This window comes from Panthera pardus, unplaced genomic scaffold (assembly GCF_024362965.1).
Source record: "Panthera pardus isolate Hobbes unplaced genomic scaffold, ASM2436296v1 HiC_scaffold_16, whole genome shotgun sequence".
Taxonomy (NCBI): domain Eukaryota; kingdom Metazoa; phylum Chordata; class Mammalia; order Carnivora; family Felidae; genus Panthera; species Panthera pardus.
Window position 1 is genome coordinate 103,135,325 of NW_026526721.1, and position 24,465 is coordinate 103,159,789.

The 24,465-nt window shown below is 38.8% G+C and overlaps 1 protein-coding gene across 2 annotated transcripts in view; it reads right to left on the bottom strand.

The window, feature by feature from the left end:
* PPM1L (protein phosphatase, Mg2+/Mn2+ dependent 1L) overlaps positions 1-24,465 on the bottom strand; it is a 289,314-nt gene that overhangs the window by 78,066 nt on the left and 186,783 nt on the right. Inside the window, exons 1-2 of one of the 2 annotated variants that reach the window (XM_019440470.2) lie at positions 19,364-19,461; positions 18,810-18,984 (exon numbers count right to left, since the gene is read on the bottom strand). In XM_019440470.2, the coding sequence (XP_019296015.1) occupies positions 18,810-18,846 (37 nt within the window). In that variant the 5' untranslated portion in view covers positions 18,847-18,984; positions 19,364-19,461. Of the gene's footprint in view, positions 1-18,809; positions 18,985-19,363; positions 19,462-24,465 lie in introns of those variants that run through there. The other variant, XM_019440469.2, reaches the window with a different exon arrangement.

Below are 24,465 nucleotides of genomic sequence, written 5' to 3' on the forward strand. Positions count from 1 at the left end.
TAGAAAATATGCAAGTGTTGTATTTTTTATTGAAGGCCACTGTTTTAAAATACTAATCAGTGCCTCTTCCTAGCTTCTGCTTCCCACAGCTAAACAGGCCTCTGGGGCAGGGGTCACACCTGTGTGATTCAGGACAAAATATAACCGCCCAGAATCCTGGTTGCTATGGGCCTCCTATTGCTACAACTCTGTTTTTATTCTAGATACCTTAAGATCAACTACTGCTTAAATTATGAGGCACTTGTTGCACCCTATAGACTTTTTCTTGTCATTAACTCTCACTTTTGGATAAAGGGGGTGGCTGACCATGTTTTGACTGGGGTTAGATCCTGCCCTGCCCTGAATAATCATCCCACCTTCTGTCTGAGTGTTGATATCAGACATTTATGTTCCTTTGCTTGGGTTTTATGATCTAGTCTAAAATGTAATCAGAGTATATCTTCCCTACATGACTGTCAAAAATGATAGTAACTGCCTAAATAATTGCATTAAAAATCATCTGTCTTGGGATGCCTGGGTGGTTCAGTAGGTTAAGTATCTGACTCTTGATTTTGGCCCAGGTCATGATGTCATTGCTCACGGAATTGAGCCCCAAGCTGGGCTCTGTGCTGACAGCACAGAGACTGCTCGGGATTCTCTCTCTCCCTCTCTTTCTGCCCCTCCCTCTCATGTGTATGCTTGTACGCACATTCTCTCTCTCTCTCTCTCCTCTCTCTTTCTCAAAATAAATAAATAAACTTAAAAAATAATCTCTGAGTCTGAAGCCATAGAGGAGGGAAAGAGTAAGTCCTGAGCAGAGGAAGATTTACCTGAAGCTATTGCAGCTTAAATGTGAGGGCCCCTCCCTGCACAAGTTCTCTTTCTTGGCTCATGTTTTTGGAAAATTTGGAGAACATATGTGGAGAAGTAAGAAGTAATCAGGTAAAACCACCGTCTCTTTTTACTCTGACATCCCCTTGGTTATATTTTCCTTGTATAGAGTGAGCTTATATTGGCCTCCACTGGGGGTCTAGCTAAGGGGCACTCGAGGATATATCAAGTTTAAGCATAGTGAAATATTTACGTTGCTTGCAGTTACTTTCATATATAGTTTTTGACAGCAAGGTCTCACGGGTCCGCCAGGGGAAGAGCTAGGATTCAAATCAGAATTTGGAAGGGTCTGAGGCCAATGGTACTACTATTACACCATGCTGCTTTCACATACTCAGTGGTCCACCAACGGCCCTGGACTTCTTAAATTAAAAGTACACCAGCTAGTCTATCTTGAGGCACCTGCCAAATTTTGACACTTTCCCACTTTCCTGGCTGCCTCCAGCACACCCTCCTACTCCTGTTGACCACTGCTGCCCTACTTGGACACAGCACTGCGCCCGAACTGGACACCACGCTTTTGCCAGATCACACCATCTCTCTCCTTTGACCTGAAATGGCCTCGTCCATTACATCTCGACAGGTTCTTATTGATCATTTGATATTCAGTGAGGATAAACAAAACTCAAAATGAACCATTACAATAAGGACAATAATAACCAACTAGTTTACGAGTGTTAACAAATTCACGGAGTATTTATGATTAGCTACTGCATCAGAAAACTTCAAATGACCTAAAATCTTTCATCTCAGGTATGCAAGAAACTTTGATAGAGGTTTTCCCAGGTTTGGCAGCAATGCTCATAACTGACATGACATCACTAACAAGTCAAAAAGCTGAAAGAGACTTTCTACAGCATCAGTTAAAAAACAAAACGAAATAAAATCCCACAAATTTCATTCAACTATTCTAAAGGAGAGACTGAGTTGTCTTCCTAGTCCCTCTAGAGGAAATAATGTTACAAACTCATCACTACAGGAAAAGGCAAACAAAGAGTATGCTGCCAAAAACATGGGAAAAATTAAGCATGTGTCAGACTAAACAGCCTGTATCAGATAATTAATAAAAATACTGTTATTTTCTAGGTTCTGTAATATTTGGGTATTTGTTACCTCTCTGAATGTGCAATTCATTGTGATTTCTCATCCTAAATAAATCTGCATTTTGTACCTAATGTTTCTTCTTTTTTTCTTAAAGAGGTTCTCCAAAGTTGTAAACCTCAGGGCCCTGGAAACCTGGACCTCTCCCTGTCCTGCCTGAGAAACCTAACAAACCTACAGAACTGTGGGCAGCCGCTGGGCTCTGCGGCCACCACCACTTTCTTCCTTATTCCCATTCCCTGTGGTTACTGTCCAGCATCTACTGACAGGCTTGGGGGGTGCAGGGAGAAGAGCATGTTAATGACCCAAGTTTCAGATGGCTCTCCATGAGTTACACCACACTCTACTCCTTCAAGGGATCTGCAGATGGACAATCTGATCTCTGCTGAGGCTCTGGGGCAAATGTGGACAGGGAGAGTTTTATTGTCCACTAGGCAAGTATGTCCCGATTTTTACAAATGGAAGTCTTTCTACCATGTAATACATCATTAAGAATTGTTCAATCTACCTGTCAAAAGGTAGAGACACATTTGTGTTTTTTGGGGAGAGGGTTGGGGGGGTCCCTGAGAAGCTGTGCCATCAACAGAGGCTTCTAAAATAAAATGAAAAGTTAAATGTTAACAATACTTAGAGAATACTTGTTTGTCTAGAGTTTAGAGTGACTGTCCACGCATTTTAAGATTTGGGGTTTTGTGAGAGAAAATGGTTAGGAAAGGGATGCAAAAGGGAAAATATTCAAATAAAATATTTTTAGAAAGGATACTTTAGCTCCTTTGCATAGCACATGGGTTCAGATAGATACAAATGATGAGACTTGTTCATCAAGTCATAAAAATACATCAGAAACCTTCAAGGAAAAGAAATCTCCAATGCTCCAAATACCCCAAATGTTATCTGAGAGAAATTCACTGACTAAAGCTACCAGTAAATACTTGTTATCTCCACTCACCAGCAGGAAAAAAGAACATATTTTATTACATAGAACCAAGAGAAAATGAACTTCCAATATGGTAATGAGAATAGAAGTTCCTCAAGTTTTTAAGTGCTGGCCTTAGAGAATATAAAAAGTTATTAAAAACTCATTTGAACCTCACAGTAATACTATAATGGGACACTGCCCATATGTCAAGCCACATTTCAATGAGGCCCTTTCAGGTACTTTAGAAAGGAAACTATCTGGGACGATGCCTATGCTAGTCTTGCCCTCTAAAATTGTTTGCTCTAAAGTAGCAGCTCTCAACCCTGGCTGTGTACTGGAACCACCTGGGGAGATTTAAAAAATCATGGAGGTCTGGGTACTTTGTTCAGAGATTCTGGTTTAATTGGTCCGGGTGCATTCAGGGTATAAGCTCCCCAGAATGATTCTAATATGCTACAAAGGTTGAGAACGATTGCTCTAAAGCAGTTCTCAACCTTATCACTATCCACATTTTGGACCAGATAATTCTTTGCTATGAGGGCTGCCCTGTGCCTTCCAGCATAGTTCACCAGCATCCTTGACTTCCACCCACCAGATACCACTAGGCATCTCCCTCCCCTCCACCCCCCATTCCTCCTCCTCAGTTGTGACACTAAAGATGCCTCCAGACATTGCCAAATGTCAGGAGGTGGGGTAGATGGGTTAAAAATTGCCCCTGGTCGAGAACCACCTGCTGTAGAGTATTATAGTAAACCAATTTTTATTATTCAGGGCTGCTGGAGAAGAATTCCTGACAAAGAAAAGCAGGGCAAAACAGAACCTCCTTTGAGACTCTGGTAAGTAGGACCCAATGGACACCAGTGAACCGTGTGCACTGATCACCGAAGCACAGAATGCAGCCGAGTACCCCCAAATGCTTAGAGATATAGAAAAATGCTGAGAATGTCATAAATCCAGCACAACTTCAAAATATCCATTTTAAAATTAACACAACTGCAGCTGGTCAGGGATTTACAGATTAGAAGTGGATTTGACCACATCTGTCACATTTGACCTCATTCCATTTGGCAAAGCTTTCATATTAAAAAAAAAAATCTGCTAAAATCTTGTCAACAGGCAACTATTTTTAGACAAGCTCATTTTCTTTGGTGGTTCTGGAATACTGATTTCCCCTACAGGGTAAGGTTACAAGGAAGTACAGTCAAGTGAAGAAGCTTGAAGTTCTGACATTGGAGCCAAAAGGGAAAATTAACACATCTAATTGTACTCTGAGCACTAGACCTTCCTGTATTTTATTTGCAAATGCAATTACACTAGGCCTATAACACTTACAGGTATGATTTTAAAACACATGTAGGCCTGCAGACAAGTAGGTAAATTTGGCTGAGTTTATTTCCTTCTATTTATGTGGGCCAATACTTTCCACAAGCTGGGTCTAAGTGCAAAAATCAAATGCATCTCTCGTTTCGTGAGGGCATTTCTATTTTTCCTAGCTCTTCAATGCTTAATCTCAGCTTGAATTTCGTGTAGATCAGAAAGCAATTTTAAGAGTGGTAGATAAAAAAAATATATATGTGTTCTCTCAAGAAAGCTTTTCTCAAAACATTTTTTTAAAATGTAGCCACAATGAAGCAGTCTCTAGGAAATGGGGGAAGTAACTTGTTAGTTCCATCTGCATTCTTGCACTAAAGCCGACATGATGAGAGACTCACTTGTTTACTGTTGTTTTCTCTAGAAACAAAGAAACTGAGGTGGAATTTGGTAGGAAAGGAGAAGCCTACAAGCAAGAGAAATTATGGAATAAAAAGTAGAAAATACAAGATATTCAGTGACTTTTTCATTTGAAGAGGCAGCCAAGAAGCAATTTTTTTTCCCACTTAATGTTTATTTATTTTTGAGAGAGAAACCAAGAGAGACAATGCGGGTGAGAGGCAGAGAGAGGGAGATAGGGGATAGGAAGCAGACTCTGTACTGAGAGTGGAGAGCCCGATGTGAGGCTTGAACCCATGAACCGTGAGATCATGACCTGAGCTGAAGTCAGACACTTAACTGACAGAGCCACCCAGGCACCCGGACAGGAAACTCTTTTACTGCTGGATCAAATATAAAAATAATTGCTCTAGTTACTTTATTCATCTATTTTAAAAATTAAAAACAGAACAGGTCATCAAATTATTTAATAAATATAAAAAATTTAAATGAGATAAATTTTAGAACATAGCCAGCTAAAGGAAAAAACAAAGAAAGAAAAATAAAGTGAGGGGTGGGGAGTGAGGGAATGATGAAAGAAGAGACAGAGAGATGGGGAGACAGAGAGACAGAAAACTATAACTATCCAGAGAGCAATGCTTTCATCTCAAAGCAGTTAGGATACCATTGTGAAAAACTAAGTTGCAGTTTGGCAACTACAGAGAATACCTGAGAGCTACTGTCCAGATGTTTGCCTCCCCCACCAAATTCTCATGTTGAAATCCTAATGCCTGATATGATGGTATTTAGAGGTGGGGCCTTGGGGAGGTGATTAGATCATGATGACAGTACCCTCTGGAATGGGATTAGTACCCTTATAAAAAAAAGGCCAGAGAGAGCTCCCTAGCCCCTTCCACCGCAATGAGGAGTCAGAAGTCTGTGACCCGGAAGAAGGCCCTTACCAGATCATGCTGATATCCTAATCTCAGACTCTAGTCTGCAAAAGCGTGAGAAATATATTTCTGCTGTTTATAAGCCACCCAGTCTGTGGTATTTGTGATAGCAGCCTGAATGGACTAAGATACTGGGTATTGTGTTAGGAAGCTCTAGAAGGAAAGGTCTTCACAAATTAGAGGAGTCAGAAGTCAAATTCAAAATATTTAGCAACTGATACAGTGAGGGCATTGGCAATGGCCTAATGAAACACAATCTGCAGCTATGGGAAAGGACGCTAAGTCTAAAGAATCCTAAGGCCACCCCAGGGCTGGGGACAGGGCCGAACACTCTGGCTTTGGACGTAATGGAAGCAGGATGAAGGTACCTATGAGAAAATGAGAGAAAGGGTGATCATAATAGAGAGCGGAGGTGAAGGAGTTGGCAGAGTTAAGAGCAGATATTTTTACAACTCAGACTGTGGTGGCTAGCCTTCAAGACGCCCCAATGATCGCCACATCCTGGTATTCATACCTTCATGCAGTCCCCTCCCACATTGAGTTAGGGTTGGTCTATGGGACCAACAGCAAATGGCAGAAACCATGGTATGTCCCTTTCAATATTAGGTTATAAAAGACTGCCATTTCAATCTTGGGTACTCCCTTGCTCTCTCTTAGATCTCTGAGGGAAGCTGTGTAGCAAACAACCTTATGGAGAGGCCATGTGGAAAGAATTGAAGCCTCCTGCCAAGAGCCACATGAATAAGCCTGAAAGTAGTACTTCCAGCCCCAGTATTCAAAGACTGCTGCCCTGGTTGACAACTTGACTGCAACCTCACGAGAGAACCAACCAGGGTTCTGGACTTTCAGAAACTGTGTGAGATGATGAACAGTTATTGTTTAAAGCTGCTAAGTTTTCGAGTGATTTGTTATGCAGCAAGCGATAACAAAGACACAGCATTAGGAAAGAAAAACCAAAAACAGAGTACTAATGCAGTAGAGAAATTGCTTTTCCATTCAGGACAGCACAAAGAAGAAAGAGGAGGTTGACAGAGCCAGAATGTTGACGGTTTCTGTTGTGCTCGTGTAGGAAATCAGTCTATGCACAGTTTAAGATGGGAAATCTTCTCAACCATGAAGGGGTTGGGAAAATGCCCCTGTATAACAAACTAAAAATATGACAACCTAGGTAACAGCAAAGATAATAGCAGAAAGGCGAACACTGTTACCCTCATTGTCTACCCTATGTCTGTCATTTTCCATACGCTATCTTTAATCCTCATAACAAGCTGTATAAGGCATGATAAGTAATAAACTTGAAGCCAGTTTGGCTTCAAAGCCTAGGCTCTTTCCAGTGTGCTATACTTTCTTGCAAGAAAGTTCTTGCAAGAAAATTAGTAGAGGTTTGGCTATAGTTCAGGAAAGAGAATCAGACTAAAAGGCCAAGTAAAGCAGCAAGTCAGGTAACTTGTCAGACACAGGAAGATCAAGGTAAGGTAGACCAGAGGCAACCACCAGGAAGTAAGATCAGAAAATGCTGAATCCACATCAGCTCACTGGCCATGAGTCCTATTCTATTTCAGATGAACTTTTCTCTCTCTCCTTTTTTTTTACCCCCCAATAAGGCTAGCCTTCCTGGGACTCTGGGACCAGTGCTGACATAGGGCATAAAGACCACCAAGAACCCTATGGCAGAAGCATCCCTGGAGTTCAGGTGTTCACTGGCACAGTAGTAAGCCTGTCTCACTACTGACCTTCTCTGACCTTGACATTGCAGTTCCATGATGGCTGACCCTGTTGCTGAGTTCTTTTCTTGACTTATTCCATGGATATACATGAAAAGCTTTACTGAAAACAAGGAGAATGGTTTTCAGTCTTATTATATTCTATTTCCAGCACTGAAGATAAGGGGAAATGTACTAACAAGGTTTATTTAGTTTTATTTATTTATTGAAAATTAAAAAAAAAATAGAAAATGTATGGACAAAGTTAAAAATGCAAGTAATACAATAAGAGGATAAAAATGTACTCTCCTCTCCAGAGTAACCACTATTGTGAGTTATCTATGGAAGGTAATTAATTTTTACACATATGAAAAGCTGGAGCTCACTGTGCCACTCAGGTTGAAGAGCCTAGGTACTTGAATTCATTAGCCATAAAAATGAGGATTAGTCAATTATTCTGGTTTAAGCTGGAAAGCTGCCAATATTACATCAAACAAAAATACCCTTTCCTTTTGTCTCCTGTTACACGTAAGATTTTTTTCTATAAATGCATTTAAACACTCTCTGCATTGAACAGAGCCACATGCTATACCAGAGGTTTGAAAAATATGAATAAAGTATCTTTGGCTTTTATAGATGGCTGTTATGCAAGAAATGACAGTAAGACAAACTCACATGCAATTCTTATTAAGTTGTTATAAGATTTCATTTGTTGTACTCGTATGGGACATCTCCTGTGTACCATTTTGCCCTCTCTTGGTCCCACCTCTTAACCCAGTTCAGTCCAGATATAGCCTTGCCTGAGCCATTGGTCATTTGCTTCCTTCCTGGGAGCTTCCCTGACACTAAGGTATGGGACGCCCACCAAACCCACTTGGCACTCAGGCAAATGTAAACCAGAAAGCGTGAAGTTCCTGTCTGTGGAGCAACCCTTGACAAGTGAGGAGTGGGACTAGTAGCCAAATGCTTCCCCTTTCACCTCTTGGTGGATGCTTCCAGCATGCTGTTCACAAGCTTCCTTTGTGGACCTAGGCAGCAGTCAGTCACCCTCAGGGGAGGCCAACCCCATAATGTGTCCTCATATTAGCTTCCCATGTTTCTCTTTTCCCTTGCTTCCTTTTCCACTCCCCATGCCCCTCACTCCTGTTCTTTGGGATTGCATTCCTAAATTAACTATCTGCACTCAAGGCTTTTGTTCTAGACTCTACTTTTATTTATTTATTTATTTATTTATTTATTTATTTTTAACGTTTATTTACTTTTGAGACAGAGAGAGACAGAGCATGAATGGGGGAAGGTCAGAGAGAGAGGGAGACACAGAATCCGAAACAGGCTCCAGGCTCTGAGCTGTCAGCACAGAGCCCGATGCGGGGCTCGAACTCACTGACCACGAGATCGTGACCTGAGCCGAAGTCGGCCGCCTAACCGACTGAGCCACCCAGGCGCCCCTAGACTCTGCTTTTAGGGAACCCAAGCTGAGATAATGCTGTTCAATGGCCTGTTTACAAGGTGCCTTTTGAAAAAGTCCACAGACACTTTAGTACCAGAAGAGAAGCTGTCCCCATTGGAAAACGTTTTCATTTTGTCTATTTTTCATGGTTAATACATTTGCTTCCTTCTCCTTTTTGGCCTTACTTTCCTATTTTTATTGCACCATCATTCTTGTATGCGTGTAAATAGCGACTGTATGTAAATCAAACTTTGAGGAAGCAAGTAGAATAATAAACAACAAAAGGATAATGTGTTACCTCCTTGGATGAGAAGGGCTGAGGTCAGAGGAACGGAAAGCCCTGACTCAGGTAAGGAAGAAGCCAGTTAAGGTGTCATTTTGAGGCAGGTCTTAGAAGATGGATTTATAGAGACATTAGTCAGCATTAGCAATAAATTCAAAGGGAAAGACTTCTAAGTCCACTGTCCTTCCCCATTTCTTAGACTCTCAGCACCTAGCCAGAACCCGGTACACAATAAATGTTTGCGTTGAATGAACAGTGTACGTCCTAGTGATTTCTCTTTGGTTGATTTACAGTTCCCTTGGACCGATGACAAAACTACAAGAGCACATTCAGGTGCTTCTTGAGGGCAGGCACTGCAGAAATTCTTCATCAGACCAGCCTCACCAGAAAGGGCCTAAGCCACACAGCCTTGAGATGGGGACATTAACCAAAGAAAGAAACACAAAGAGAATTCCTCTGGGTGAGAGAGGGTGGCTTGAAAACAGTGCCTTTCAGAAGGCAATTCACCAAATGAAACTTTGGAGTGTCTAGTAGCTCCCGAAGATTAAATTTAACATTCTTGCAAAATGACATTAAACAGTAGTCCAGCTGCCTATGATTACAGATCTTCCCAGTCTGAAAGTCAGCCAGAGGATGCATTTTGCTTACATCTCACTACTGCAAATGGACAGTCACGGTACATTAGAAATTCTGGCACTTTAAAAACTATCCTATTTTTCCCTACAGACTGAAGGTCTTACAATTAACTTGGATCTCATTAAAATTTATTACAAGCATTCCAACAAAGTCTATAGAATCTTGGTTACAAAATTCCGATAGTGCTGAAAGGAAGAGATACTGAGAGCATCGGCATCCTGTCTCTGCCTGGCCAATGCAGTCTAAATTGTGACCACCTGGTACAATTATTTTCTTTGAAGCGTACACATTTTCTTCAGTCCTTGTAATCAAATACTACTTTAGAACAGGTAATAACATTACTTCCCTTGTGGCAAACAATGACAACTTGATTAGAAAGATAAACACAGCCCCATTGAAATGTTTTAATCACTAGAGGTGGCACTTCCTGATTCTAAATCCCAGTGTTAGCTTGTGGTTTCCAGTATTCTCAGCAAATTCTTCAAAATTTAAAATTTTATTCTGCACACCACAAAACTTGGAGCAATGTATTCTCAGAGTGGATATGAAGCTTTCTGTTAAAAATCAAGAGGAAGTTGGGGAATGTGACTTTTTAAAAAAATAACTCCCCATCATATCACTTTTATAAAATTCAGTCTGAATTATCTTTTTTTTTTTTTTAATTTTGGACATCTCATAAGAAAACAGGCAATGCTGATAACATATTGATGTAAACTAATTTTTTTAAGTTTATTAATTTTTTAGAGAGAGATACAGCATGAGTAGGGGAGGGGCAGGGAGAGAGGGAGAGAGAAGATCCCAAGCGGGCTCAACACTGCCAGCGCAGAGTTCAACGCAGGGCTTGAACTCTCGAATGTGAGAGCATGACCTGAGCCAAAATCAAGAGTCAGACGCCCAATCGACGGAGCTGCCCACGCGCCCCTGATGTAAACTAATTAATATAAGCTAATTAATATTAGTTGGAGAGCAACATTTAAAATGTGGAAGGTGATACTATGGCAGAGGGCAAGAACAGGTCTGTATGAGGCTTTGGCACATCATCACAGGAAGCAAAGGAGAAATAAAGCATTAGTCACACTAAGCCTGCCTTTAAAAATGCAACTGACATTACATTTCCAGATTAACAGTTTCTAAGAGGCTTAGGGATTCTCTTATGATTTTCTGATTTACTTAAGAATACTTTTCATCCCAAATGTGATTCTTGCCTCTTCTACACATTTACTGTCCTCTGAACATACCCTCTAGAGCACTGATTCCACTCTAGTCCACTTATATGTTTCTACTTCTGTCCCTCTGGCCTCCTACTACTGGGCACACGTGTCTACACACATTATGCATCCACACACACCTGCAGTGAAGGGCCACATGGTCATCTGGGCATTCCCAGTGGCAGGCACTGTACCCTCCTCACAGGTGCTCAATTTTTAGAGTGAATAAATGAATAAACCAATAAATGTTAAATGAACTAACGACAGAATCACACATTAGTAAAGCTGAAAAAACTTAACAAAATACCTAATGCAATGTCCTTTTTTAAAAATGGAAGAAACCAAGCAGAGAGGTGCTATGTTCCGCCATAGACATGGAAACCAGCCCCAGGGCTTGTGAATCCCATGTTTGGATACTTTCCAAAGGCTGTGGCACAGAGTTTTCTAGTTTATAATTGACAAAGTCACTTTGTTACTACTCCCTGAACGCTTATCTTTTGGCTTTTGAAATTCATGATAAAAAGGGGGAAATATAAGAATTATAACTGAAACTTAAATTAGCATGGTTAAAAAGACTGCTATTATTGGCCAGAAAGAAGTTCTCAGATTATAAGTGGATTTTGACTACCTATTTTCATCTTCTGCTTCCACTGTTGTATGACTAATAATTGGCTGCATTACAAAAGTCCTCATTATGTTTTTGTTAATAATACTACCTATTTTCACCTTTTCACAGGTTAGAAGCAGACCTTCAAATTCAGGGATTCTATATGGTAATGAGAACGTGGATAAAAAAGGTAGGGACCATGCTGGAAATATTAAAAGGTTATGTGAATGGTAACTATGGCATATCCACTCAATAGGTTATTATGCAACCATGAACAATTACTTTTCTGAGTAGTTTAAAAGAACACAGAAAAATAGGACATTTCAGTCTTAAATGAAAAAACATATATCATTGGGTAAAAAGAACTAAAACCCAACAGAAAAATGAGAGGCAGTAATTATACTAAAGATGGTGGTTATGTGTAAGTGCTGGAATTAGAGATATCTTTTCATCTTCTATCTTGCCATTAAAAAAAAAAGGTGCTAAAATGTATTTATATTGCTCTTATAATGGAAAAATAAAACAGATTTGAATTTTTTACAGAAATTCAGAAGTTGGTGTCAGAGGTTACACACCAGGACTTAATTTCCCTTTTTAAGTTTCTTTTGGGTCCCTGTTTTTCCCTTCTTCCGAAAACCTGTCAGCAATGCTCTGGCAAGTGTATCTTTTCAGCCTGGAAACGAGGTCGTGATTGAAGATATAAAGTAAGGAAACCTTAGTGTTACTTTCCCCTTAGGACATGTTTGAGAAACATACTGAGAAATTCACTCTATTTGTTAGAGTGAAGAACTTCCTGCAAATGCCTTTTACTGCATTTTTTATGTTCGTAGAAAACTTGAAAGGTCCCTAAATAATTCACAGTCTCTTTCCTGGGTTTGATTTCCCGATGTGTGTTCAATTTTTACCCCATGACAGTAAATGGCTTTCTTTTTGAGATCACTGATTACGCTGACACTAATGGCTCAATTAAATCGTAGGTGTAACTTTTAGGTACCGTCTATTTTAAGAATAAAATAAGCTCGATAGGAAGTAACCCTCCGGCTACTTCCTAAACTGCACAGAGCTCATTCGCCACCCTTTTAAAAAGCTATTTCTCCAAAACATCCATTATAGTACTTGGTGTGTCTTCACCGCAGGTAGCTTTGCTTGGGCTCAGCTCTCGGAAATTTCTAATGCAGAGCAACATCAGGGAATCACAAATGAAAGGCTGAAAAATTAAAGCTGCTCTTTCTTTCTCACCTCCTTTGGGAAAGTTGTATGTGATTGCCTGACACTTGTAAGTGGATCTTCAGGTACCCAAATTTAAGTGATGCGTAAATGAACGCAATAAACAGCCAGCTGGGTTCTCCCCTTCCCTCATCGGCACTATCTGGTTCACTTTCTACTTGTAAGTGCTCTTTCTATGAGGTGAAAACCTGTGCTCGTTGGAAAGCCATATGGGTTTCTAGTGAACTGTAAGAATAAAAATAAAATTCTGACTGGTCTTTGGTTTAACTCTGAGAAGAAGCTCTAATCAGGCAACTGTCTCTGAAGCCTGCAGCAAGATGGCACCACTGGACAGACCTACACTTGGCTTTTCCCAAAAGGGGAGGTAGGGCAGCTCTTTACTCCCATTTCCCATGTTTTAGGGTTCCTGTATGTGAGGCAGAGAATATCGGCCTACTCTCCTCAGAATTCCCTCAAACACAAAGCATTACAAGCCATACTCCTTTATCCTTAAGAGAATATGTAGGCTATTTATTCATGCCCAAACTCAAAAAAACAAAAACAAAAACCTTAGAAACGATTTGAGATTATATAAAGAAATAGAAGAATATACTAGCCTAAAAATAAACAATGCAAAGAAAGATTCCCTTTCCTGCTCTTTTAGCCCTTCAACTTTTGCCCACTATGACAAATTAAGAAAATTTACATAATGGTAGTCAGTGAGACAATGTAAAATGCTATTTTGATCTCTTCTCAAATCATGCCACTGCTTTCTTTGGAAATTTCTCTATTGCTAAACCCAACCTATTGAAATATGTATGAACTTGTACTTCAATTCAAGTAAAAACATTAATAGATCAAATGTAAAACTTCCTACTCTGAATTTTACTTAGCATTAACAAATGCTAGTAAAAATATCTAAGTTAAGGTGTCTTAATGAGGACCCATGAATGATGGCTCAGAAACTCTCCTTCCAAAATCTAGTGTTGCTGGACTCTTATCGTCTCACTTCCCATCCCACGAACAAAAGTGTGTCTAGGCATTTTCATATGCAGATGCCAGGAAAGTTAAGTAATGTTTTTCTTTTAGTCAGATATTACATACAAATTACATGGGATGTGTGAGGAGACAAGAGGGAGGCAATAGAGCAAGCAGAAGATTCAAGATGAAGCTACATGCAACCTTGCAGAAACTATGGCTACCTACATTTTCCAGTGTCAAGAGACCAGAGTTACAGTTTTAGAAATGGAAGACATCTATGAGATCCTGTCCATGCCTTTGATTGATGGGAAAATGGGCTTTAGGAAGATTTGGTGACTCACTCAAGATCATAAACCTGGTTGGCAGTAGAGTTAGAATACAGTCTGGGTCTTTTAGTTCCAAAACCTCTTTCAATTATACCATAAAACATCTTCATTCCTGTCAAAACTTAAAAATAAATCACTTGGATGAAAATATTTCTAAACTGGTTTACACAATTACTATTTTTACATACAAAATATAATTAACATTCTCTGTGAATCAAGGTCACTACTGTGAAGATCAATGATGTCAACCCTATAATATAGAGTCTATGGATGCTGATTTCACAGAGTGTAGTGCAACGCTGGGAATACGAATAACTGCTTTTTATAGGTGTCTGTGGATTTACTCTTTACTCGTATTCCTTGCTGCCCTCAGGGTCTCTGCTCCAATTATCATCCCCTTCCCCACCTTCTAATCCTAATCTTAAACTCATGTTTTCTAAAGTCTATTCTCTAAAGTAATATGAAATGCAGACGAATGCCCACCATATTCATTGCAGCATGATTCATTATAGCAGAAACAAAAACAAAAACCGTTAAGTGTCAGCATAGGAGAATGTTTAGTTAGCTAGCAGTGCTTTCAAAGAACAGGATATTGTGCAGCCATTAAAATTATCTTCACATAAAGAGGTTTTAATGAAATGAGGAAGTACTTACGTACTAATGCTAAGTGAAGAAAGCAGAATATAAAACTGCAGAATTATCAACCATATTTCAAAAATGCTTTGAGTGAGGGAAATGCACCAAAATGTTCACAATGGTAGGATTATTATAATTACTAGTCTCTTACACCATTCTACTTAACTTCTATTTCTGCAATAAAAATGTAACACTCATGGTCAGAAAAAGAATTTTATAAAAGAAAATATCACATTGGAAAATATAACCTAACTGCTCAGAATAATATAAAATAAAAATATATAGATTCTAGGTGAGAATCTAAAGCCTCTGTTGTATGGGTTTGTCCACAAATTCTGTGACATGGTATGGTTGCATGTGGTGTTTCCTTACTTTCCATTTCTTTGCTAAATTTCAGGTATGTCAGATTGCCAGATACTTGAATTATAGGTGAGTAAAGCATTAAGGTATGTATATACTTAAAGGAAAAGAGAGGATGCTAAGAAGGAAAGACTAAGAAAGAGGAGGGAGAGAGAAAAGGCTCCGAGCCACTGGTTTTAGACAAGCATCTAAGGAATTTTTTCATTAATTGGTATTTAGAAGTTTAGAAGCCACAGATGGTGGCAACTGTCATTAAGTCATTCAGGCTGATTTATCCGTGGATGAGCATTAAAAACAAATTAACCTCTCTAGAGACCAGGCTAGTGTCTAATTTACAACTACTTCTTAAAACTAGGAGAGCTGAATTAAAAATGTGAGAACATCAGGGGCGCCTGGGCAGCTCAGTCGGTTAAGCGTCTGACTCTTGATCTCAGCTCAGGTCATGATCTCACAGTTCATGGGATTGAGCTCTGCATGGGGCTCTGTTCTGACAGAGCAGAGTCTGCTTGGGATTCTCTCTCTGCCCCTCACCCGTGTTCTCATTCTCTCTCTGTCTCTCTCTCTCTCAAAATAAATAAATAAACTTAAAAAAAAAAAAAAAAAAGAATGTGAGGACATCAAACCTGGGATAGCACAAGAAGTTCAGTAGTTGGGGTACCTGGGTGGCTCAGTTGGTTAAGCATCCAACTTCGGCTCAGGTGATGATCTCACAGTTCGTGAGTTCGAGCCCCGTGTCCAGCTCTGTGCTGACAGCTCAGAGCCTGGAGCCTGCTTCAGACTCTGTGTCTCCCTCTTTCTCTGCCCCTCCCCAGCTTGCACTCTGTCTCTCTCTCAAAAATAAATAAAAAATTAAAAAAAAAATAAGTTCAATACTTGAAGCAAATGAGTATTTTAGTATAGGATGTTTATATCTGAAGGTATTGGCTATATATTTTTTTTTTTTACCGATTTTCTATCCTGATTCTTTTGTACTATGATGAAATATTTTTCTATTAAATAACAGTATTTTTGTATTTTCTCTTCTTTCTTTAAATGAAATATTAAATATATGGGTAGTGAAGGAGAAGGCAGTGAATGATCTTTTGATTTTATAACACACAGTGACATTCACCTATTCATATACATATACACAGTCCCCACAAAATGTGTCACCTCATGCAGGAATGACCAAGGGCAAACTGATCCCAGAGTGGGTAATTTAACAGATAGATGTGGTTTGACTTTGAGAAGCATCTGAAGATCATTTTTAAAAATTTCCCTCTCTCTCCCCGAACTTTATATGCCAAGAAAACCCTCTTAAGAGTATTTTAAACTGGTCTGAGAGACAGACAAGATCCAACTCTGTTCTCATTCAACATTAGCAGCATTTGCAATATGATTTCTAAGGACTTCCCCAAACATGCTATATTTTATTATAATAACCCTGTGAGATATTACTAGCCCAACTTTATAGATGCAGAAAGAGGCTCTAAGAGATTAATTTGCTAAAGATCACACCACTGTTAAGCCAGAGGAAAGTCCCAGAATTCAGTTCTTCAGCTCCCAATCCTGTATTCATTCCACTGCTTCAAGTTGATAAATCCTTCATACTGATAAATTCCATGCCAGAGTATCTGCCCCTAACGTCCACATACAAGGGTACCTCTGCAGAGGAGTAGTTACTCAACAAGAGTGCAGGTGAGTGGAAAATTTTTCCTGAAGAAGTTAAAACTGAGTGGTAGGAGGCTGAGGCTGATGTTCATTGCCAGCTTGGTGTCCACCTGGGCCCTTTCATGCATGCAGACTAAAACTATGTTCATAAAACCATGTTCATCATTTGTCCTTCAGGGTTTAAACTAATGCTGTCCCCAAAAGAGTCCCACTGAAAATCTGAGCCGCTTTCACTATTCCTTTACTCCCTTCAGCTTAACTTTGATAGCTTGCAGCTATTCCAGAGTGTGCCTATTCCCAAACTCCTTGGGAATTTTTCTCCAGAAGTCATACACAGATGTGTTAGTTCGCCAGCTAGACTTCAAGCAAGACCTGTGTTTTCTATATCTCAGATTCCTCCCTGCCTTTTTTGATACCTTTTCCTCTTTCTTCCAATGGCCTAGAAATCTGCTATGCACTCAACAAATGCCTACTGAGGGGATGAGAACCTGCAGGAGTGTGGTGAAAGCCCAGCTTGATTAGTAATTAGGAGGTGTGTGATTTTAGGCAGGTCTGTGGGTCCCGGTTTTCTCACCATAAAATGGTTATGGGAACAGGAAGTGGGTGGACTACATGAGGTCTATAATCTCTAAGATTCTATAAATATTCATAGTATTTTCATTGGGCTAAATCATAGCTTTACTTTATTTCATTGGGGATGGGAGAGGAGATAAATGCGAATTCCAAAGAAAAGAATGTTAAAAACAAGATAAATATGAAGATCAAATAACTAACCACTCACCAGGCAGAAGAAAGCCAATGTGTTTGGAAAATTAATAAAGCAAAGGAGACTGAGAGAGAGTAGTAATGTCTTGGGCAAATGTCTTGGGCAAGGGTAGAGATATGGATCCTTTCTGACAGGGGTGTAAAGGGATTAGAGGATGGAATGTAAATGGGAACAGATTGGTAACCAGAAAACTGCTTTAGTGGTTAGACATATGTAGTATATAATATATGCTTTTTAGATTTTTTAAAAAAAAATTATTTTAGAGAGAGAGCAAGCAGGGTAGAGGGGCAGAGAGAGAGAATATTAAGTAGGCTCCATGCTCCAACACGGGGCTTGATCTCATGACCTTGAGACTATGACCTGAGTTGAAATCAAGAACTGACTAAGCCACCCAGCTGCCCCTAATGTTTGCTTTTTAAATTTGCTCTTCTGTTTGCTATTCAAGCTTGAAATCAAATGTTAAGAATGTCAGCATTGAGACTACTTAGATCATGAGGAAGAAAATAAGATGCAAACTAACAACTTCCTTGTGAAAATACAGACAGAAGTTCCTGGTATTAAAATGGGGATTAATATTACCAACATTTGTCCATTAGCAACCTATTTTCCTAAATCTGGGAGGGGAGAATAAGGGGTAAGTAATGACAATTTTATCCAAGATATTTCTCCCAAGTTTAATTTTATTAAAGATTTTAAAACTCCAAGTAATACTGTACTGGCTTTGTTAAAATTGAGTTCTAGCTGACAGACCTTGTAATATTTAAAAATGGTTTTATAAGGAGGCCTGTCCATGCCTTCATTAAGAAACTCCCTTAGATGGGTGAATTATGGCAGGCAGTGAACCCAAGTCTACAATGTGGTATTAGGGGTGAGAATTCATCTGAGGAGCTAAAGGAAAAGAAAGTTAAGTTCAGCTTGAAACTTGAAGGAAAAAAAAAATGGTACCTCTTTAGAAAAGAAAGTCTCTGAAATTAAAAAGTAATGCTTGAGGCAAATAACAATCCTTGGATTGTCGGATGTAAAAGGTTTTAGTTGGTATCGAAAATTGAAGTGACACTTTAAATGATTAAATCAACAGGAGTGCATGGTGGATAAGAGACCAGAAAAATTCCATTTAAAAAAAAAAAGCAAAAAATTTAAAGGGATTTGATATTTAAGAGCCACTTTTAGGAATCTCTTGATGAAATTTTTGATACTAAAACTGCAGAGCAGAAATTTATTGTTAATCCATGTTATGTAACTTTGAATCCAGTCTGCCCTTCATCTTCTACCTCAGAAAAGGGCCTAAATTTAACCAAAGTCTATAAAGACATTTCTGCAGGAAAAAAAAAAAAAAAAGACATTTCTGCAGGGAAAACCAAAGTCTATAAAGACATTTCTGCATTTCTGTGTGTGTGTGTGTGTGTGTGTGTGTGTGGGTGTGGGTGTGGGTGTGGGTGTGCGCGCGTGTTAAAGACAAACATACCTGCTTCATCGTAGGATACAGTCAATTTTTCTAGCATTTCTCTGTCAATTGACAGAATCTGCTGTTCAAGGATGGTCTGGTACGACAAAACACTATTTTCTTTGTCCTTCTCGTAGTCCTGAAGATGCTGTTTGAGGGCCTCTGGGAGTCGCGATTTTACATATTCTGCTGCAGTCTGCAGTTAAAACAGGTAGAGAACCCTATTAGTAGCCATCTTAGGCTGTTCCCTTCCCCTCAAGTGCTGTAGTGAAACCGAAAGCACTGTGACACAAACCCTTTAGACAAGCACATTCTTGTCATTGTCATTGTTAGACTCCACTCTACGAAGTACGGTGGGCCTTCAAATAGACTCACAGACCTCTAGGAATTTTCTACCAGGTTTAAAGGTACAAAAGATGATGGATTGGGTTTGGCATACAAAGAGTTATCACCCGGAGTTCCAACTATTCCGCTGAACTCTGAGGACCCAGTGATAGTAATTTTACTGGCTATAAATCTGACTTGCCCTTGTCTAGAATGCAGAAGCTAGTCACTCATCCCAGCGGTGAGCTCACCTATGCCACGGCATCCACTTCTCTGCTTTGATGTTCTCTGCTCATTAATGCTTACGCAGGAACTCCTGTGAAGTGAATAGAGAGTCCTCTGCTGGGGCTGATAATGGAATAATGGCATAAACAGAATGAAGAGACCTAAGGCAATGATGCCCTTAACCTGAAAAAAGAACTGTTTACCACTCAATGTCTTGGCCTATATATATATATATATATATACACATATATATTTCTGATATATAGATACAGATATAGATATATAGACATAGAAATAGATCGTTCTTAGCTTATTTTCTTTTTCTCGGCTACACAATCTGCACGAAGCACTCCTAACTAGTAACACCTGAAATTGCATGCAGTGATTTTTCAACCAGGTAAGCAAGCTTCCATTTGAGGTAGGAAGGCAGGCATGCATACTTTGAAAAAGACCTCCCCAAAGATTCTGGTATGTTCTGCTGCTGGGCTGGAGATAGCATACTCTTCTCCCTCCCAGCTGAGAATCACAATTAAACAGAACTTTAAGAGAGAAATTAAGTGATACAGCGGCATGTATGAATCAGGGGAATTGTGAAATTCTTAAAACACATCACTTAAGAAAACCAAGAGTTTGGCATCTCCTGGCGGTCCAGTTCTGCCTCACATGCATGGGACTGAAGGTGATAAAATAAACAAATGCATACATATACTGCTTAAAATTATACTCACAACCACTAATAAATTTAAATAAAAGAAACTGTTAAAAAGGATTGTCTCTGGGATATGTGCCTAGAAGACCCATCCACATAGTTTAATATATATATATTTTTAAATTCTGATACAGCTATTCATTGCATAATTTAAGACAAGTGTGAGTTAAACACACACACAAACACATATATAGTACATGCTCATCAACAGGGTTTTGTTTTGTTTTTTCGTTTATAGAACAGTATGCTCTATAGCCTTTGGAAATAATGAGCTAGGTCTGCATGAACTGACAAGGAAGAACATCATGATATTACCTTTAACATTAAAAAACAAAGTTACAGAATACCAGTGACAATATGTCCTTTTTATGGAAAGCATACATATATGTATGTATATATTTAATCTGTAATATCATATGTGCCTGGGAGAAGGTAGGGAGGGCTATACTCCAATTGTAGAGAACATACTCACTTTTTACTCTCCACATTTCTGAATTGTTTCACTGCTCTTACTATTATAATTTTTATCTTTAAAATGTTTTTTTTGTAACCTTCAGAGTTTTCCTTTTAAATGTTAGCACAGTTTAAGAGGAAGAGAAACTTGCCAGAACAATGACAATTAATTTCCCAGGAAAAGTCTACTGGGAAATGATGGGGAAAAGTTATAGATCAGTCCTCAGAATGGCAAAATATAGCACACAACACTTTTTCTTTCCACATTTACATTTAGAGTTCCTAGGTCAGTTGTTGATGAAATTACAATTTTAAAATATCACCAAACATTGCTCAATTTCTCTGCCAGCCATCTAGTGCAGAACAAATAAAATTATTCCATAAAATGTAAATGGACTCAGCATATTGGCACAACATATTTAATTCTAGAATTTAATAACAATTTTCTCTTGACACTGGAAAACAAACATACTGCAGAATAACTATTTTTAGACTCATACTACCTTGCTATTTAGTGTAATATCTGTCATTAATGTTTTTCCTTGGAGATAATCTATGAGGTACCAGCAGTAATTTAAAATGCACATTTTACAAATAGTGGTGTACTCTCTATTATTGAAAGCATACACATTTCCTTCCAATTGTACTACTGATTTACTTTTCTAATTAAAATCATGATACAGGTCTTTGAACAGGGCCTATAATTTTTTTTTTTTTTACTATGTTGTTGTTATACTTTGGCATTTCATTTCTAAAACGGTATAACTGCATGTGCATGTATAGAGTTCTTCCGGTGGGAAAGATTCTTAAGAGGAACAGAAAGAAAGCAATTCTGGCAAAATACTAGATTCTGTCAAGATATTTCAAGAAATCACCTTCATACTGAGGCAATGCTCTAAATGTATTCAAATGGCAGTTAAAACCTTATGTTCAAGCATGAATCTATGTTAAAAAAGAGGCTGTCATACAAATACCATATGATCTCACTTATATGTAGAATCTTAAACAAAACAAAAGAAAACTGAACTCATAGATGCTGAGAACAGATTGGTGGGATGGGGTGGTCAAAATGGGTGAAGGTGGTCAAAAGGTACAAACTTTCAGTTATAAAATAAATAGGTCTTGGGCGTATAATGTTTGGCATGATGGCTACAGTTGAAAATACTGTATTGCATGGGGTGCCTGGGTGGCTCAGTCGGTTGAGTGGCCAACTTCAGCTCAGGTCATGATCTCGCGGTCAGTGAGTTCAAGCCCCGCATCAGGCTCTGTGCTGACACCTCGGAGCCTGGAGCCTGTTTCAGATTCTTTGTTTCCCTCTCTCTGACCCTCCCCCATTCATGCTCTGTCTCTCTCTGTCTCAAAAATAAATAAATGTTAAAAAAAAAAAAAGAAAATACTGTATTGTATATTTGAAAGTTGCTAAGAGAGTAGATCTTAAAGATTCTTATCACAAGAAAAAATTGTAACTATGTGTGGTGATAGATGTTAATTAGACTTAATGTGGTAATCGTTCCTAATATATACAAATACCAAATCATTATGTTGTACACCTGAAACAATTGTCAGTTATATCTCAATAAAAAACCAAGCTGTTATCTTATTAACTGAGATTATAATTATTCCACAGGTAACAGATAATACAAAGAAAAATTTAAATTTAAAAATTTCATTGGAATTCTAAAAAAGTGAAAAACAAAATTAAAATTTAAGATTACTTACCTATTGTTTCATCAATGAGAAATGCTACTGGAAGTTTAAATCCTAAATTACATGCTCTTACAATCAACCATTCCAGAAACGATAATATTAGTTAGCAATATCAGTATCTTGCATTCGTGTGGTACTTTACACTTTCCCCAGCAATTTATGCTGTTACCATTCTGTATGTTCACAATAACTTTGAATGAAAGTAGACAAATTACTGGTTTTGGCCAGTCCTTCACATCCTTCAAAGTTTGGCTAAAATGCTACAAATTCTTTTAGTGAACACACCTAATAGTAGCCAACAGTCTTTCAAGTGTTTGTGTAGGTATTTGTATAGGTGTAAGTATTTTCCTCAGTGTGGCTGAGATAAGAACTGTATCTTACATACCCTTGGGTTCCCCCAGCATCTGGTTCAGTGCTTGGCACCAAGAAGTTTAACATCTTGGCTCTAGCCAAGAATCAGGTATTTTGAGATAGCCTTTAGAGAAAACCTTCTGACAGTTCATAATTCTTTGCTTGCAATCTTAACTTGCTTTCACGATTCTAGATAGAGCCTAGGAGTCATTTTCCACTGGAAAATGCTACTACACTTAGTCTTTAATTATCATTGATGTCATTACTGTAGGAAAGTAAACAGCTTAAACCCAAAATAGCAAATTATGTACTTCACATACAAAGCTGTATAGGAAGCTTTATTTAATGTGTTCCTCTCTCCATAATTGTTCCATCTTCTCCATTCTTGCCTTTATTTCTTCATTTGGCAATGGGCTTGAATCTGCTAGGGACCCTCTGAAGAGTCATGTGGAATGCAGCTCAAAACTGGGCTTCTCAGTTAATGGTTGCCCTGTGGGGGTTAATCTGCCTACATGTTCAAGTTTGTGCTTGTTCAGGTGGTAGCAGAGAAGCCTCAGGGCAGAAACTGGAAGACACACAGTTCACATGTTCTCCAGATTACACCTGAGAAGATGGTCAACAGCTGGAAAGATGAGCTAAAAACTGGTGAGGCAGGGCACAAAAGGTGCCCTGCCAATGCACCCTCTTACAGAATTTGCATACATAGCAACTTTGGTCTGGAGGACAGTAAAGGGCTAGAGCAGACCTTGTAAAAAATACTCAAAAGGATAAAAGAAAAGCAGCAGAATGACTAAGTGTCTAAATTCAGGAACCTACTAGGTAGAAGGCTGTTACTGGTCATTCGGCTAAAAAGCTCTTTACTATTACAGTGGTATATGTTCTTTAGGAAGTAATCAATATATATGAAAGAATGGGCGGGGGTGCAAAGTATTTTAAAAGCTGCTAACTGCTTCACAATTCATCTTAAAAACCTGTCACCCAGCCAATTCCAACTTCTTGAATGCCTGCTGAGTAAAGTGCATTAGACCCAACACCGCTCGGAGAACAAACGTCTGACATAAAGGAACCTGCAAGTTTAACGTCCAAACAACACACACACATGAAATACTGGGAAAACACACTTCACAAAGAAATAAAAAACAGGCATGAATCTTGGGATAAATTAACATATTTATTTAATATATGAGCCATATTAAGTGCTGAATGGCCTCCAGGGAGAAAAATTAAGGAGTGGGAACAAGATAAGAACCAGAAAAATCACTGGAGTTTAAAGATCAGTTTTGAAGAAGCATTTACTGGAGGAAAGAAAAGCAATCTAGAAAGTAGTGAATGCGAGTTCATAAGAAGAAATATTAAGAAATGAAGAAGATGAAAACTAGGAGTAAGAAAGAGCTTGGCAGTTGGAGAAGTTTTAACTCCCCGTTAAACCACACTGTTTGGATCTGTACCAGCAGTAAAAGGAAATACTAACCATCTCAAAGAGAGAAATAAATAATCACATCTTGTTTTGAGAAAAAATGTGCTTGGAGCTGAGTTTCAGAGGCACTTGAATAAAATTAAAGCACGGAGACAAGTAAAAAGTCTGAAGGACAGGAAAACTGGCCTTCCATACTGTGGTTGGAGTATAAATGGGACAATTTATTTGGACAGAATATGAAAAAATGTAACCACTTTAAAACAGTGTGTAGCTTTTACCTAGTAATAGCCTTTCTAGGAACTTATTTTAAGAAAAAGTTAAATATGAGGTTAAAGATTTGGGTGTAATGTTTTTGAATGTAAATCCCTCTCATTTATGTAGGTTCTCTAAGGCTGGGGCAGACTGTTATGGTGGTATGTTCAAGATGGAGTTTATTCTTCATACAGGAACTCCTGGGATTGTGGTTAGCGGTCTGGAAGAACTGCCATTTA